Source organism: Halichoerus grypus, chromosome 10 (genome assembly GCF_964656455.1).
Source record: "Halichoerus grypus chromosome 10, mHalGry1.hap1.1, whole genome shotgun sequence".
NCBI lineage: Eukaryota > Metazoa > Chordata > Mammalia > Carnivora > Phocidae > Halichoerus > Halichoerus grypus.
Window position 1 is genome coordinate 117,537,326 of NC_135721.1, and position 13,661 is coordinate 117,550,986.

General features: G+C 51.9%; 2 protein-coding genes across 4 annotated transcripts; one reads left to right on the top strand and one right to left on the bottom strand.

The window, feature by feature from the left end:
* Positions 1-83: 83 nt before the first annotated feature.
* On the bottom strand, positions 84-10,460 carry BLCAP (BLCAP apoptosis inducing factor). The gene is made up of 2 exons (XM_036101563.2): positions 10,310-10,460; positions 84-2,045 (listed from the first exon to the last, which is right to left on the bottom strand). The coding sequence occupies exon 2, from the start codon at positions 1,867-1,869 to the stop codon at positions 1,606-1,608; it is 264 nt and encodes an 87-aa protein (XP_035957456.1). The 5' UTR covers positions 1,870-2,045; positions 10,310-10,460; the 3' UTR covers positions 84-1,605.
* NNAT (neuronatin) lies at positions 3,807-6,286 on the top strand. Of its 3 annotated transcripts, none has more exons than XM_036101560.2 (3): positions 3,807-4,020; positions 4,961-5,041; positions 5,266-5,499. In XM_036101560.2, the coding sequence occupies exons 1-3, from the start codon at positions 3,808-3,810 to the stop codon at positions 5,356-5,358; spliced, it is 387 nt and encodes a 128-aa protein (XP_035957453.2). In that variant the 5' UTR covers position 3,807; the 3' UTR covers positions 5,359-5,499. The 3 variants fall into 3 exon arrangements, with proteins under 3 accessions (XP_035957453.2, XP_035957455.1, XP_035957454.1); XM_036101562.2 differs by having other exon boundaries at positions 3,814-4,020; positions 4,961-5,036; positions 5,266-6,286; XM_036101561.2 differs by lacking the exon at positions 4,961-5,041 and having other exon boundaries at positions 3,824-4,020.
* Positions 10,461-13,661: the final 3,201 nt, after the last annotated feature.

A 13,661-nucleotide genomic window follows, 5' to 3' on the forward strand; every position in this document is an offset into this window, starting at 1 on the left:
CTCCATGCTACCCCCTGCCCCCCACCAACTCAGAAATCCAACACCACAACCCAAATGGACTGCCGCCACATAAAACCACAAAGTAAAGTTTATAAAGCTTTATTAAACATTTCAAACAGCTGTGCAACGAACACACCGAAAATAAAAGCTCCAGAATAGCAGTCCAAATGTTCCACAAGTGTGGCCCACGGTCCCATTCCCTAGATGGACTGCCTCCAGTTCTGTCCTCTGCCTGGCCCACCGCCCTTCCCACTCAGGCAAGAGAAAGATGGATGACTGAGACTGGACGGACAACCATGCTGGTCCCCAGTGGGCAGGGGCCAGGAGAAAGTCTCATTTGCCAACACTTGTTACTGAAGCGCAGGAAAAGCAAAAAGCAAGTGACAGTCACAAAGTCTTCCTGTGTATTCTTCATAATGGACAGTCTATATGCGCAGGACTGAAGGAACTCCTGGCACAAGGACGATGGCCACCGCTGCCCTCCGTCTTGTCTGAACCACCACGGAGTCCAGTGTGCTGGTCCCCCCGCAATCCCCATGCTAAATAAACACTGTGGCGGCGCCGACTGCAGCTAGCTACTGCTAAACCTCAAAATCAGAACACGTTCGATAAAGCTTCTTTAAAAGGAATATACACATATATTTGTATACACACACACACACACACACACACACACTCACGGCACACCAAAAATATCCAAACACCTATCAAGGGGATCGTGGCTGTTATGAAACACACGAGTACTCTTCCATTCACTCTGGGGACTGCTACATCTACATGAACACACCACACCTCAATCCTGCAGAGCATGCACGGGAGACACAGTGAGGCCCCCCTCCTGGGGACAATTGAGAAAGGCAGGAGGAAGGGCAAAGAAAGTGAGGCTGGGCTGGTAAGCATGAGCCCAGACACTCAGGTGAAAGAGCAACAGATATCTGTTACTTCTTTCTTAAAAATGAAGTGGAAAAAATACTGCAGATTTGTGGACAACAAACAGTCAAGACACATTTCTGTCTGGGCTGCTGACCAGGGAAAGAAGGATGAAAAAGCGAGGCTCTCGGGCGTCAGCAATCTCTTTAAATTCGAGATAAGTGCAAAAATGAGCCCTGTCTTGGACAGGTGCTCCCCCAAAAAGGAAAGGGGTAGGAGAGAACTAAAGGGAAACCAGGACAGGGACGGAGGGGATGGTAACATTCTGGGATGGGAAGAGACCCTGACAAGGAGGGGTCACAGAGGTGACAAGACTGGCATTTTATCTGCCCAGGTCATGCTGGGACGGTGGACTAGGATGGGCGCAGACTCCTCGCAGGAATGAGGCGAGGGGAGTGACCATCCTGCCAGCCTGTGGGAGGGGCGGGGGGGACAGAGATGGAGACAGAACACACACAATCACAAGACCACCCACGACTATAGGACTCTACAATAAAAGCACCGGTCAGTGCCATTATTCACATTATAAGGATAAAACATCACAGGCCAAGAAAGGCGCCGTCAGGAATGTGGCACCCGCGGGGCTGCGGGATTTGAAACTCCAATGCTTTATGACCTATGTCAATGCCTCCCCTCCCATCTTCTGCTTCCTTGGAAAGCTAACTGGGCAGGCCGTTAGGTGCCCACAACGCCGGGGTCGTGCGCCGATTCCGGAAGCGGGGAATCAGAGCAGTGGTACAGGAAACAGTTTCCCCAGCAGCTATAGCAGATGAGGAACAGGGCTGCCAGGAAAACCAAGGCACAGATTGTGCAAGGCTTCCGCTCCAGGAGGAAGCTGAGCAGGTAGAAGCCCATGAACATGGAGTGGCTGAACCACAGGGCGGGGTTGAGGGGCTTGGGGATGAGGAGGACGGGCAGCAGCCACTGGAGGCAATACATGATCTCTGCTGGGCAGGGCCTTCACCAAGGCCACCGGGCACCGCTGCAGGAACCGACCTAATGGGAGCCAGGGGGCGCAGGCAGCTGCCCTCCGCTTTCTTCAACCCTCACTCTCCAGGAGCTGAGCCGCTGTGCTCTCTGGCTGTCAGCCCGGGATCACCAAGGCAGCACGGATCCTGAAGAGAAAAGTCAACACAACAGACAAACAGACAAAAAACAGACAGACAGACAGACAAAAAAAAAAAAAAAAAAAACAGGAACAGAATGTATACTTATTTGGGAAAATGGATCATGGTTAACAACAGCAAATGTGAATGCCCTTTCCTCCCTGCCCACCCATGGAAGTCTACTCCTCTCCACATCACCATTTCAGGAAGCTCTTGGGGTATCTCCCCGGGGCTTATCAGGGAGTTGGGCCAGAGGGCTCTTCGGGCAGGTCTGGCACAGTGGACTGGCTTTGCCTGGGCCCTGCCCAGCAGAGATCATGTATCGCCTCCTGGGGCTGCAGCCCGTCCTCAAGGGGCCCAGACCTCACAATACCGCCCTGTGGTTGCTCCCGGATGGCCATGGGCTCCGTGCTGTGCCCCCACAAAATAAGACAGGGTTTGGTTCTGTATCTAGTATCTGTCACAGCAGGTGCTCAGGGGAGAGTTAACGCACCTCACTGCCAACTGGAGCTCGCAGGCAGTGGGTCCTTGCACGCTCTGCGGGGCGGCGGTGGCAGCACTACCAAATATTTTCTTTTAAGATGGCAGCCCAGCATCATTTTGCCAAAACCAGCCAACTTCTTCAAAAGTCAATGTAGAAAAAAAAAATCACCATGCTACTTCATCCAAACTGGCCTCACTTGGATCACTTACACTTTCCATCTGCTGCTGGCACTGTATAGAACCTGACCTCTGTGAGCTTTTAATCAAAATTAATTTCTATCCACATAGGGGCAAATGCCATTTGGCCCCTGCGCTAGGAAGCTTGCTGGAGAGGTGCTCTCCAGTGGCGGGCCACCAGTGCGCTGGGGCTGAGCTCGCAGACCGCGTTCCGGTCTTCCCCACTGTGCCTCGAAATGGACCTGCGGCAGCCACAACCCTCTGGTGGCGGTAGCAAAACCCCATTCCAAGCTCCAGCTGCCCAGTGCAACGGGTACAAAGAACCTCGCTGGCTGCATTAAGACCTACCAGGGCCTGGGGGGGAGGGGAGCAGGAGAGAGAGGTTGAAAAGACCTGTCCAGCAGAAATGATCCTGGAGCATTTTCCGACCACTTCTCGGAAAGCTCATCCCATCCTTTCCGCGCACACAAAGGGGCCAATCCCTCCCGCATTCCTCCCACAGGGTAGATACCCGGTGACTACCACTTTTGCGCCTAGAGCTCAGTGCCCTGGCTCTGTTCCTTTCAATCGTCACCGTGGTAGTAACCGTAAGAAGCGGGATGCAAAGAATCAGAGAAAAGTTCCGTGCTCAGGGACTCTCGGGAAGCAGAGGACACGGGCTTACAGCACATCAAATACCAGAATAAGAGTACTGACCAGGAGCCTATGAAGCCAAGGCTCCGGGAAGGAGCACTTTTTTTTTTTTTTTTTGCTCTTTGGGGCAGATGATCCCTAAGTTGGGTTTTCCTGGTTTTCCACCCGTGCCCAAGGTGGGGTCCTGGTGTGCCACTGGACACTGGGCTTGAATTTGCAGGCCACAGCTCCGAGGAGTTCCGTGCCAAAAGGCGTGCACCCCCTACTCCAGCCCTTTGCTCTACTCAAGAGTTGCAGTTCCCCTCCATTTTACACTAAAATTCAAAAGCGGGCACAGCGGAATCTTCTGGAAAGGGGCTAAGATGGAACTCAGGAGGTGGGGGTCGGTGTGGAAAGAGCAGATTGATTATTTTTTCCTCTGCTGGCGAATGAGGAGCGCCCCCGGCCACCCCTCCTCAATGGACACCCCCAAACGCGCATGCGCACTTGGGTGGCGGGCGGATACTTAAGGCGCGGCCACCGCGGCTGCGGCAGTGCGCCCAACAGCGGACTCCGAGAGATCGGCGGACTTTGCCGAACCACGCTCGCTCTCAACCACTCAACCACCACTCTTAGAACCATGGCGGCAGTGGCGGCAGCCTCAGCTGAGCTGCTCATCATCGGCTGGTACATTTTCCGCGTGCTGCTGCAGGTAAGTGTGCCCAGGTTCCGGGTGGGCGAGGGGTCCCAATGCGCGCCCCCTTAACCGGCAGGCCCACGTCGCAATTGCCGCCTCCCGGACCCTTCCTATCCTTATTGCCGCGATCCCTGCTTGCCTGAGTGCCGCGGTCGGCACCGCGTGCCCCCGCGCGTTCCCTGCGCCCTCCTCCTCGCGCAGACCCTTCCCAGTGCGCCCGCGCCCGGCCGGGAACAAAGAGTTGGGGCGCGGCGGGCGCCAGCCGCTGACGATCGCCGAGGCTCTTAGCGACCAACGCGGTAAGAAAAACCCGCTACACCCCAGACTCTACCCCAGGAGGGAGGCGGGGCACTTCTGTTTTGCGAAGAGACTTTACGCTCTCATAGCAAAATTTTCTGCCTTAAAAAATTGTGCATTGCGGGGAAATTTCTTTAAAACAATATATATATAGCGCTTGCGAAGGTGGAACCAAAAATAAGTTAGAAAAAGGCACTTCTCAGGCAAAAAAAAAAAAAAGCACTTCATAAAAACCCACAACGAATTAGAGAAAAGTAATTTGCGGGGAAAAAATGAATTAGAGAAAATGCGCATTGCAGGAAAAATAAATCAGGCAAAAGCACTTGGCAGAAAAAAAATGCATTAGATAAAAGGCGCATTGCAGAAAAAATTAGACAAAGGAGCTAACAGAAAAAAAAATGAATCGGATAAAAAGCGCTTTGAAGCAAACAATTAGAAAAGGTTCTTTGCAGGAAAAATGGGAGAGAAAAAAAGCGCTTCCAATTTTGACAATTCGCTTTGTTAAAAAAAAAAATCAAATAGAGGCAGAGTGCTTTGTAAAAATAAATCAGAAGAAAGCACTTTGCCCATGAGATCATTTACCCTAAAAGCACCCCTTGCAGGAAGAATTCCCTGCTAAAGGAATCCTTTGCCAAAGGAATCGCATATTTCCTTCAAGGTGTTCCTGGAATGCTGCATTTACTGGGTAGGATTCGCTTTTCGAAATCCTCCAGGGACACAGCCCATTGCGAGAAGTGAGGTATACCTAAGTTGTGGGTCCAATCAGCTTGCTGCCATGCAGCCTTCAGCACAGTTGGAAAAGCTCCAGCTGCCCTGACTCGTGGACAAGCTGCGCCCGCGCCTGCCTCTCTTAAGTCCGACCGGCAGGCGGGGCAGGGGGTGGGGTGGGGGCGGGCACGGCAGCGCTGCAGACTCGCTGCGGGTGCCTGCCTCTAAGGGCAGGTTCCGGGTCTCTCGCTGCAGGTGTTCAGGTACTCCCTGCAGAAGCTGGCGTACACGGTGTCGCGGACCGGGCGGCAGGTGCTGGGAGAGCGCCGGCAGCGAGCCCCCAACTGAGGCCCCAGCCCCCAGCCCTGGGCGGCCTTGTCACCAGGTGCTCCTGTGCTTCTCGGCCAGCATGGGAGCCAGTGCCGCGCAGGAATGGGGAGTCCCCTGTGCTCTCTCGCCAGAGGAGCATTTGCCAAGGTCAGTGAGGGGCCGGTAGGCCCCCAGAGAAGCAGCACCGACAATGACGACAATACCAGATCCCTTCCAAACCCCTTTGCAACCCTCCGACTGTTGGGCGGGGTAGAGGGAGGAGGGGGGGTGGGGGGAGCACACCCCCGAGATCTGGGCACAGGCAATGCATTCTGATCTGGAACAAGTCGGGACAGTGCCATCCCAGCCCCGCAGCCACGGCCATGCCAACAGGCCCCACCACAGAGATCCAGACAACCGCACCAGCCAGCAGAATGGACATTCCAGCATCACCAGCCGAAGCCCTGAACCCCGATGCAGCAGACAAGGCGCCAGCTGCGTGCCTCTGTGGCGGGACTTGAGGGCGAGAATGAGGGAGGAGGGGTAAGAAACAGAGTGGGGCCCGCTCACTGTCCCTCGCCAACAACACGTGCATTCCAGCCTTGCTGCCTTTGCTCCCTCAATTCCCTTCCCCCCCCCCACTGCCTCCTGAGCCCACCCCAAAGAAATGTGTCACTCAATTTGGACCTATTCAACCAGTAAATGATCCCATCTTCACTAAAACACCTTCTCCAAGCCCCCAGCCCCTCACTGATCTTGCTTTCCCTGGTCTCACGCAGTTGTGGTCAATATTGTGGTAATCGCTAATTGTACTGATTGTATAAGTGTGCATTAGTTGTGTCTCCCCAGCTAGATTGTAAGCTCCTGGAGGACAGGGACCACCTCTACAAAAAAATAAAAAACCAGTACCTCCCCCATCTCGCACTGTGTCCCAGGACCCTGCGGGGTGGTGGAGGTGCACCAAAAAGCTGTCTCTTGTGACTCCTTTTGCGGCTTCAACACATACTCCTTAAGACTGGGCTGGTGCACCACTGTTGGGGTGGGGGAACAAAGGGGGAATAAGCTGGGACGCTCACACACCCAGTTCCATCTTCACTTAGCACTATTCTGAGAGATAAAGGAACACTTCCCCACCCCAAAAAGAAACGTCTACATCTTTTGTGGTCTCAGAATAAAGGACCACTTACCCTCCCCAGAGGGGTGGATGCCTTCACTTGTCCTGGAATAAGGGACCTTGGCAGGAAAGATGGGAGGAGGCAAGAAAGGTGGGAATAACCCTCAAGATGGGGTACTAGAGACCAAGGAAGTGATTCAGGACTTCAGAACACAAAGCTTTAGCTCCATCTAGGAACCCCAAGGAAATGAGCACTGGGCAGGGTGGGCACTGGCTGGTAATGAGTATCGGATAAGAGGTGTGGTGTGGTGCCTCCTCCGCCCAGCTTATCCCTCCAGGCCCTATAACCCCTACCAGGACCACTACAAGGGCATTCTGCCCTGCCTTACTACTCTCCAGGTCTCCTCCCCGACACCCGGGAACCTCTCTCTAGCTCTCCCCATTAGTGGGTTCTCCACTTCTGGCATTAACCTCAATATTCTTAGGGGTGCTTACCAGGTCCCTGGCCCTGGGCTCTCTCCTGCCATGTCAGGGTAGGTGGGCGGGTGGGCTGGCTGTTCAGCTCCTGACTTCTTTCTCCCCTCTTTCACTCTTGAGTCAGGACTCCTTTCACATGGTTAGCTGACTGCCTCACCAAATGGCCCTGCCGCCTGTTCAGCCTCGTCTCTGGCGTAATGTGTCCCTGTCACTACACACCTGTTCCTGGGTCAACACCAAGGGAGGATTTGGAGGGCCATAAATCTCTCTGCCACTTCCTCAAATCCCTTAGTCACAGTTGCTGCAAACACTTCTGGAGCACAAAGCACCTTGCCCCCTGAGCCTGATATTTCCCCTCCTCTAAGCAACCCCTGAAGTTTCTAAACCCCACTGCTGGCACCTCCAGAGGCACCTATATCTTTAGCACGGCATCAGAGAATTATGGGGGGAGAGGGTACAGACCTCAGTTCTGGTACTGGGCTTTGTCATCAATCAGCCCAGGGAAACTGGCTAGGTCATCTCCTACCCCCCACCTTCAGTTCCCCTCTATAAATAAAGCGCTGCTAAGATCCCAGTGAACTCCAGGATACCAGAAACATTCTGCCATCAAAGTGGCCATCAGGACCCATGGGGACTGGAGTGAGGATGTGTAATCAGAGACTCCCATCTTCCTTAGGCTGGGTGGCTCCAGCTTCTACTTTAGCCTGAAGGTGAGGTGGGTCTCCTCTTGCCCCAGGGTGACTCATCAGCAGGCAATGCCCACACCTCCCTTCTGAAGCCACTTCTTGGCAGGCCTCAAGACTGGGAGTTGCTGTGGTTTTCCACACTAAGCCCACAGAACCGTGAACGTTTCTACATGTGTTCTCAATGAAGACTGCCTCACCTCAGAGCCTTCAAGGGGTATGCCCACAGCCCCACTGTCCCACATGCTCTAACCTCAGCGCAGTTATAAGGTAGCTGAGTTCAGATAGACAGGTATGGAAGGGTCTGGCTGTTCTGGACAGAGCATGCTCCCCTTAGCCTCCTGTACCCCCTTTAAAAGGCAGGAGGCTGCTGGCAGCCCCAGGGCTTTCCAGATAATCTTGGCAAAGCCCACCTGTGGGGCTTCTCCATCCATCCATCAAAGTGGCATGGTGAGATGACAGACTTCCAGGCAAGGGCTGTCCTGGTGGCCTGCATCCACATGGGTGGGTTTGAGTGTGCAGTGTCCACTCCCCCACTTTCATCCCTCATCCCCAAACCCTCATGTTCTGGCAGCAAACAACCCACTGGAGAAGGCAGAAGGAATGCGTCCACTTTCTATTCCTGTGTGGTGCCTAGAAGTCTGGTCCAAACACACCTTGTTTATAAAAATTTTTCCAGAAGCAATACCATTAAAACATTTTATTCTGATAGAGAGCAATGGCAGAAGTTAAAAATGACTAGAATTTTATTGCAGGCCCTTAGTCCACAGGCCTCCCTTTTTCCTAAACTGTCTCTACCACCCCCAGAAGGCTTTGCCCCTGTAAAACCAAGGATATAGCAGATGAGTTGTGAGGGGATTGGAATGGCTTTGGAAAGGCAAGACTTCTGGCACTAATGCTCCAAGAAGGATGTCAGCGTCTCAGCCTAACCAGTTAAGCTCCAAGGGGGTGTGGGGGGGTAGGTACCATGACTTTCAGAGGTGTGGGGTGCCTTGGACACTGCTATCTCTATCTGTGGAGTATTTGGATTGTGACTGAAGGAAGAGGTGGGGGGACAAGCTTCTTAAGCTTCAGCTGCAGGACAGCAACAGCTTATTACACCTGCATTGGATGAGGGAGCAGGTTTGCTGTGAGCCATTTGCTACATATCTATTTTCAAACTTGTATCTACTCAGGAGCCAGCACCCTAAAGTGAGATTCTGAATTTGCAGTTAGTTTTACCCCCAGAGATTTAAAAGTGCACAAACCGCACACAACACACAAAACATTAGTCTAACAACAGTCTCGTTTTCCCTGGTGATCTCTGACTTCCTCTATATGCCCCAGAGACATGTCACCATCTTCTCTGGGAATGATCCTGTTCACCCTCCCCTCCACCCCTTCTCCCTCCCAACAGGGCCCATACCCCAGCAGGATCCAGATTCCTGAGCATTCCCAGAACAGGAAGTCAAAAAGGCAGGCAACACATGGTCCTTGGTATAGCACACAGTGACAGGCTTGAAATGGAATGCATATGTTTCAAAGATAAGAGAACAACAAAAAAAGACAGCCAAACCCAGACTTCCAGATTCCTCTTTGAAACAACATATTACAGATAAAAGGTTAAACTGGTTTTGGCAGCAATTCTAACAAGACCAATTACAGATCCGGAATTGATCTGGTCACAGGAAACTGACCAGGGCTCTGAATCTTTTAACAGATTTGCTTGACATTAGTCTCTGATTTAAAACAAACAAATAAACAAGATCTAACACTTGGCATTAGCACTTAAGCTGGAACTTTTTTTTTTTTTTGTCCTGGCTTTGGTGTTGCTGTCCAGAAGGCTGAGGGGATGGTTGGACCATGTCAGGCAGGGCAAACAGAAGCTGTTCCCAACACACCAGCTCCCTGAAAGGGATAAAACACGATCCGAACCTATAAACAGAAAGATCATTTCCTCCCTAGGACAGACCCCAGTCTGTCCCAACATTTAGCGTTGAAAAGGGACACGGAGGCCTGGAAGGAATATACAGAAGGTTTGGAAGGGGTAAGGATAAAGAACTGTTCCCCATCCCCCATTATTCTTTCTAGGCCATTGGTGTGCCAGGCATTCCGTTCCTTCAGCTGCCCTTGAAGGCCACTCCCCATATATACTGGAGGAAAGGAAACGGGTGTCCAGACTTGATGTAAAGTTATGAGAGAGTAAGAAACACTCGCGACTCAAAGCAGAGCGTCAACCTATTACCCCATCACCTTAGACACCAAAGCGGGTGCCTGGGGCGGGAGACCCCCTTTCGCCCCTCTCACCCACGCCCCTTCTGATTTTAAAAATGCGACTGAAGTAGCGGGGACAGAGTAATAGGACTCTCAGAAGCTGGGCCCCCTGCCATGGGCCCCTGGGCCGAAGAGGTGGTAGTCGCGCCCCTCAGCCCCGCGCTCCCCGACTCAGCCTGTCCCGGCCCGGGAACAGACAGGCGAGCACTGACCTTGGAGGCCAGAACGAGACCCAGGGGTCCGGTGACTCGCCCTCGGGCCGCGGAAGGGCCCCCAAGGCCCAGGCTGGGGCCACACAGGGCAATCACGTGACACCGGACAGGGGTGGCCCCCTGGGTGCGCGGAAGGAAAACCCCAGAAAGGGACCGGGCGACGCCTTAAGGTGACCCCGAAGGGACAACATGGCGGCGCCGCCACACTGAGGGCCTCTCATCCCGTCCCCAGGGGGCCGACGCCACGGTACCTGCGAGCCCTGCCATGGCGCCGCCGCCACTGCCGCTTTCGCTGCCGCAGCCTGCCTCCACCTCAGCTCGCCACCGACGCCGCAGGAAGCCGGGGAGACGCCCCCTTCGTCTTCTAGTGGAGCAGACCGAGGACCCCTCCTGGCATTGGGCTGCCTCCAGAAGACGCCTGATCATAAGCCCCAAATTAGGGTCGTCTTCGCCAGATATCCCCTCAATGTTCGCCTCATATGAGCCCTTGAAAATTTTCTATGTATCTGTGAGGAACTGAGGGGGCTCTCAAGTCTTCAAGCCCGAAGAATTTTTAATCAGGCGCATATCGGGTAGTCCCGAATCACAGCCTCATGGTCCCCTCATGCATATGCAGCAGATTGTGATCCTTACTCATTGAGCGCCGAGGGGGCGTACCTTAGTCTTCGTAGGTGAGCTCTTGATTCCGGTTCCCTGAGTGGATCACCTGTCATCCGTGGCAAACCTCGTGGCTCAAAGTCCACCCTCTCCCTGGCCCTTTCACAAAGGGGCCAAAGTTCAGGAGCGGAAAAATCGGGTTCAGAACTTAGGACCTGACTCCTCCCCTTTCCCTGTACCTTGGGCAACTTGCCCACCCCGACTCTCAGCTTCCCTAGGTCTGATGAAATGCTTACCTCATAGAGTTGTTATGGGGATTGAATGAGTCAGGAATCGTTTATTAGCTCATTAAGCGCATTCCTTGAGCGCTTACTATCTGTAAGTGCCGCGCTAAAGGCAGGAGGGTGGAGTGGAGGGTGGCAAGCCTCTGCCAGTCTAGTGGGGGGGAAAGCGAAGGGGCGGAGGAACGAGAGTCAGCAAATAATGACTGTTAATATTAATCAAATCAATATATAATTATGCAGCATGGGAAGTGTAGTGGGAGAACGTAAGGAGGGTTATGAAAAATGAATGGGGTCCTAACATGGGGTAAGGGGTGAGGGTGGATACTCCTTGAGAAGCTGACATTTAGATTGAGAAACTAAGGACAATTAGGAGTTGTGCAGGGCAAGAGTGAGTGGGGAAATGTTATAGCAGAAAGAACCGCTTGTCCCAGATGAGGTGGGAAGGAGCAGGGTGGGGGTGAGCAAGGAGTAGTGCAGGTAGCGCTACCAAATGAATTTGGATTTTATCTTGAGAGTAATAAGCCATTTTCATCAGAGGAATGATAGCAAATTTGGATTTCTGAAAGGCTACCCTGGTTGCATGGCTTGGAGGACACTTGGGAACAGGTGTGGGGGGACCAATTAGAAGGTTATTGCAGCTTTCTAGCTACAAAGTGATGATGACTCGGGGTGGTGGTTTGGGGAGGTGGAGAAATAAAGGATGAAAGAGTGGATGTGGATGTGTGCTAAGGCAATGGCAAGAACATCTAGGTTTTTGTCTTGAGTATGAAGGAATCAAGAGCCCTTCACTAAAGTGGTTAAGCTTGAAGAAGGATCAAATTGAGGGGGAAGATACAGAGTTTGGCTTTGAGAAGGCAAGTTTGAAATGCCTGGGCAAAGTCTAGGTGGAGAGGGTCAATAGGCATTTTTATATGAGACAAGCTCAGAAGAGAGGTCTGGGCCGGAGATTCGTATCTGGGTAGCATCGGCACACAGCGATGGATGAAATCATGGTGCTGGATGAGATCCCAAGGGAGGGAAGGTAGATTTAAAAGAAACAGACAGAGGAGGAGCCGAGAAAGGAGGCTGAGAAGCAGGGAACAGAGGGATAGGAGGAAGACCAGGTGAGCATGGGATCCCAGAGAGAAGGTTTCAAGAAGGAGAAAGTGCTTAGTGGGGCTGACTGCTGTAGGGGACAGAAATGGCACCACTGGGTTTGGTTACAAGGGGGGGCTTATGGACTGTATCCTTTGTGTTGTAAGTCCACAAACCCCACAAAAAACCCCAAATCAATTAGCTTAAAAAGTAAGTAGGCTGCCACCCAATGGCAGATTAATTGAGTGGCTTGACAGTGTCATCAGGGACATTCTATCTCCCAGGTTTATTTCATCTCTGCTCTGCTGTCCTTATGATGGTTTCATGCTCATGGTCATAAGATGGCTACCCCAGTTCCTAGAGTCAGAGTCATGTCAAGATGGCCATTCCTCCCCCAGCTAAGAAACAAGCTGGATGTGGCCTCTCTCCGTCTTGCTGCTTGTAGGCTGAGGGGTCAATGCATCCATGCCAGACACACCCGATATCTAACACTGGAAGAAAAGAGGAGTCTCAGAGTGGAGGCAAGGACATGAAGCAACTGAAATTCTTGCATATAGCTGGTGAGAGAGGGAATTGGTACAGCCATTTCTGAAAACCTGCAGTTTCTTCTAAACTGAACAAACACCTAAGCTGTGACCTAGAATTTCCACTCCTAGGTATTCATTCCAAGAGAAATGAGTGCCTATGTCTACAAAAATACTCATGCAAGAATTTTCATAGCAGATTTATTTATAGCTTAAACTGCAAATAGCTCAATGTCCATTAACAAGAACTGATAGGGGTGCCTGAGTGGCTCAGTCAGTTAAGCGTCTGCCTTCGGCTCAGGTCATGATCCAGGGTCCTGGGATCGAGCCCCGCATTGAGCTCCCTGCTCAGTGGGGGTCTGCTTCTCCCTCTCCTTTTGTGCTCTCTCAAGTAAATAAATTTTAAAAAACCCAGAGAACTGATAAATTATGGCACATTCATCCGACAGAATACTGTGTTATAGATCTAAAAGTATAATATACTGACATGTGATATATGGATTAATGTCACGTACAGTATGTGGACTAAAAGAATCCAGAAAAAAATTAGTATATTATATGATTCCATTCATATATAAAGTTCAAGGGCAGGCAACACTGATCTGTGGTGATAGAAATCAGAATAGTAGTTACCTGGGTTGGTGGGAGGGGACTAGAGATGGGAAAGGAGCAAGAGGGACTTTTTTGGGATGCTGGAAAAGGTCTATATCTTAATTTGCTTGGTGATTACACTGGCACAAATTCATCGAGCTATACCTTAAGATTAGGGGACTTTACCTTATGTATGTTATACCCCAAGAAAAATAAGATATAATAGAGGAAGGTGTCCTGACAGTCCATGGTATGTGATTTGTGCTGCTGAGCAAGAATCAGAAGGTACTTTTTAGAGAGATTCTGCCTTTCAGTAACCTTCATGCCAGGTCTGGGCATTGATAAAGGCCTCTGCGGCCGACCCTCTTCCCCTTGGGGCCCCAGAAAACTGGAGAAGGTGAGGCAGGGCTTCTCACTCACATGGGGCTGGCTCCTGCCCAGCTGGCTTGCTTCCTCTGTACCCACAGGACAGCTCTACCCTCCAAACTCAGTTCCAGATGGTAGAAATGACACCAAAACTGGGCTCTGACTTG

Coding starts and splice junctions, on each gene's coding strand:
- BLCAP (XM_036101563.2), bottom strand. CDS start 1,869: ATGTATTGCCTCCAGTGGCTGCTGCCCGTCCTCCTCATCCCCAAGCCC.
- NNAT (XM_036101560.2), top strand. CDS start 3,808: ATGCGCACTTGGGTGGCGGGCGGATACTTAAGGCGCGGCCACCGCGGC. Junction 4,021..4,960: donor TTTTCCGCGTGCTGCTGCAG/GTAAGTGTGCCC, acceptor ATTTCCTTCAAG/GTGTTCCTGGAATGCTGCAT. Junction 5,042..5,265: donor AGCCCATTGCGAGAAGTGAG/GTATACCTAAGT, acceptor CTCTCGCTGCAG/GTGTTCAGGTACTCCCTGCA.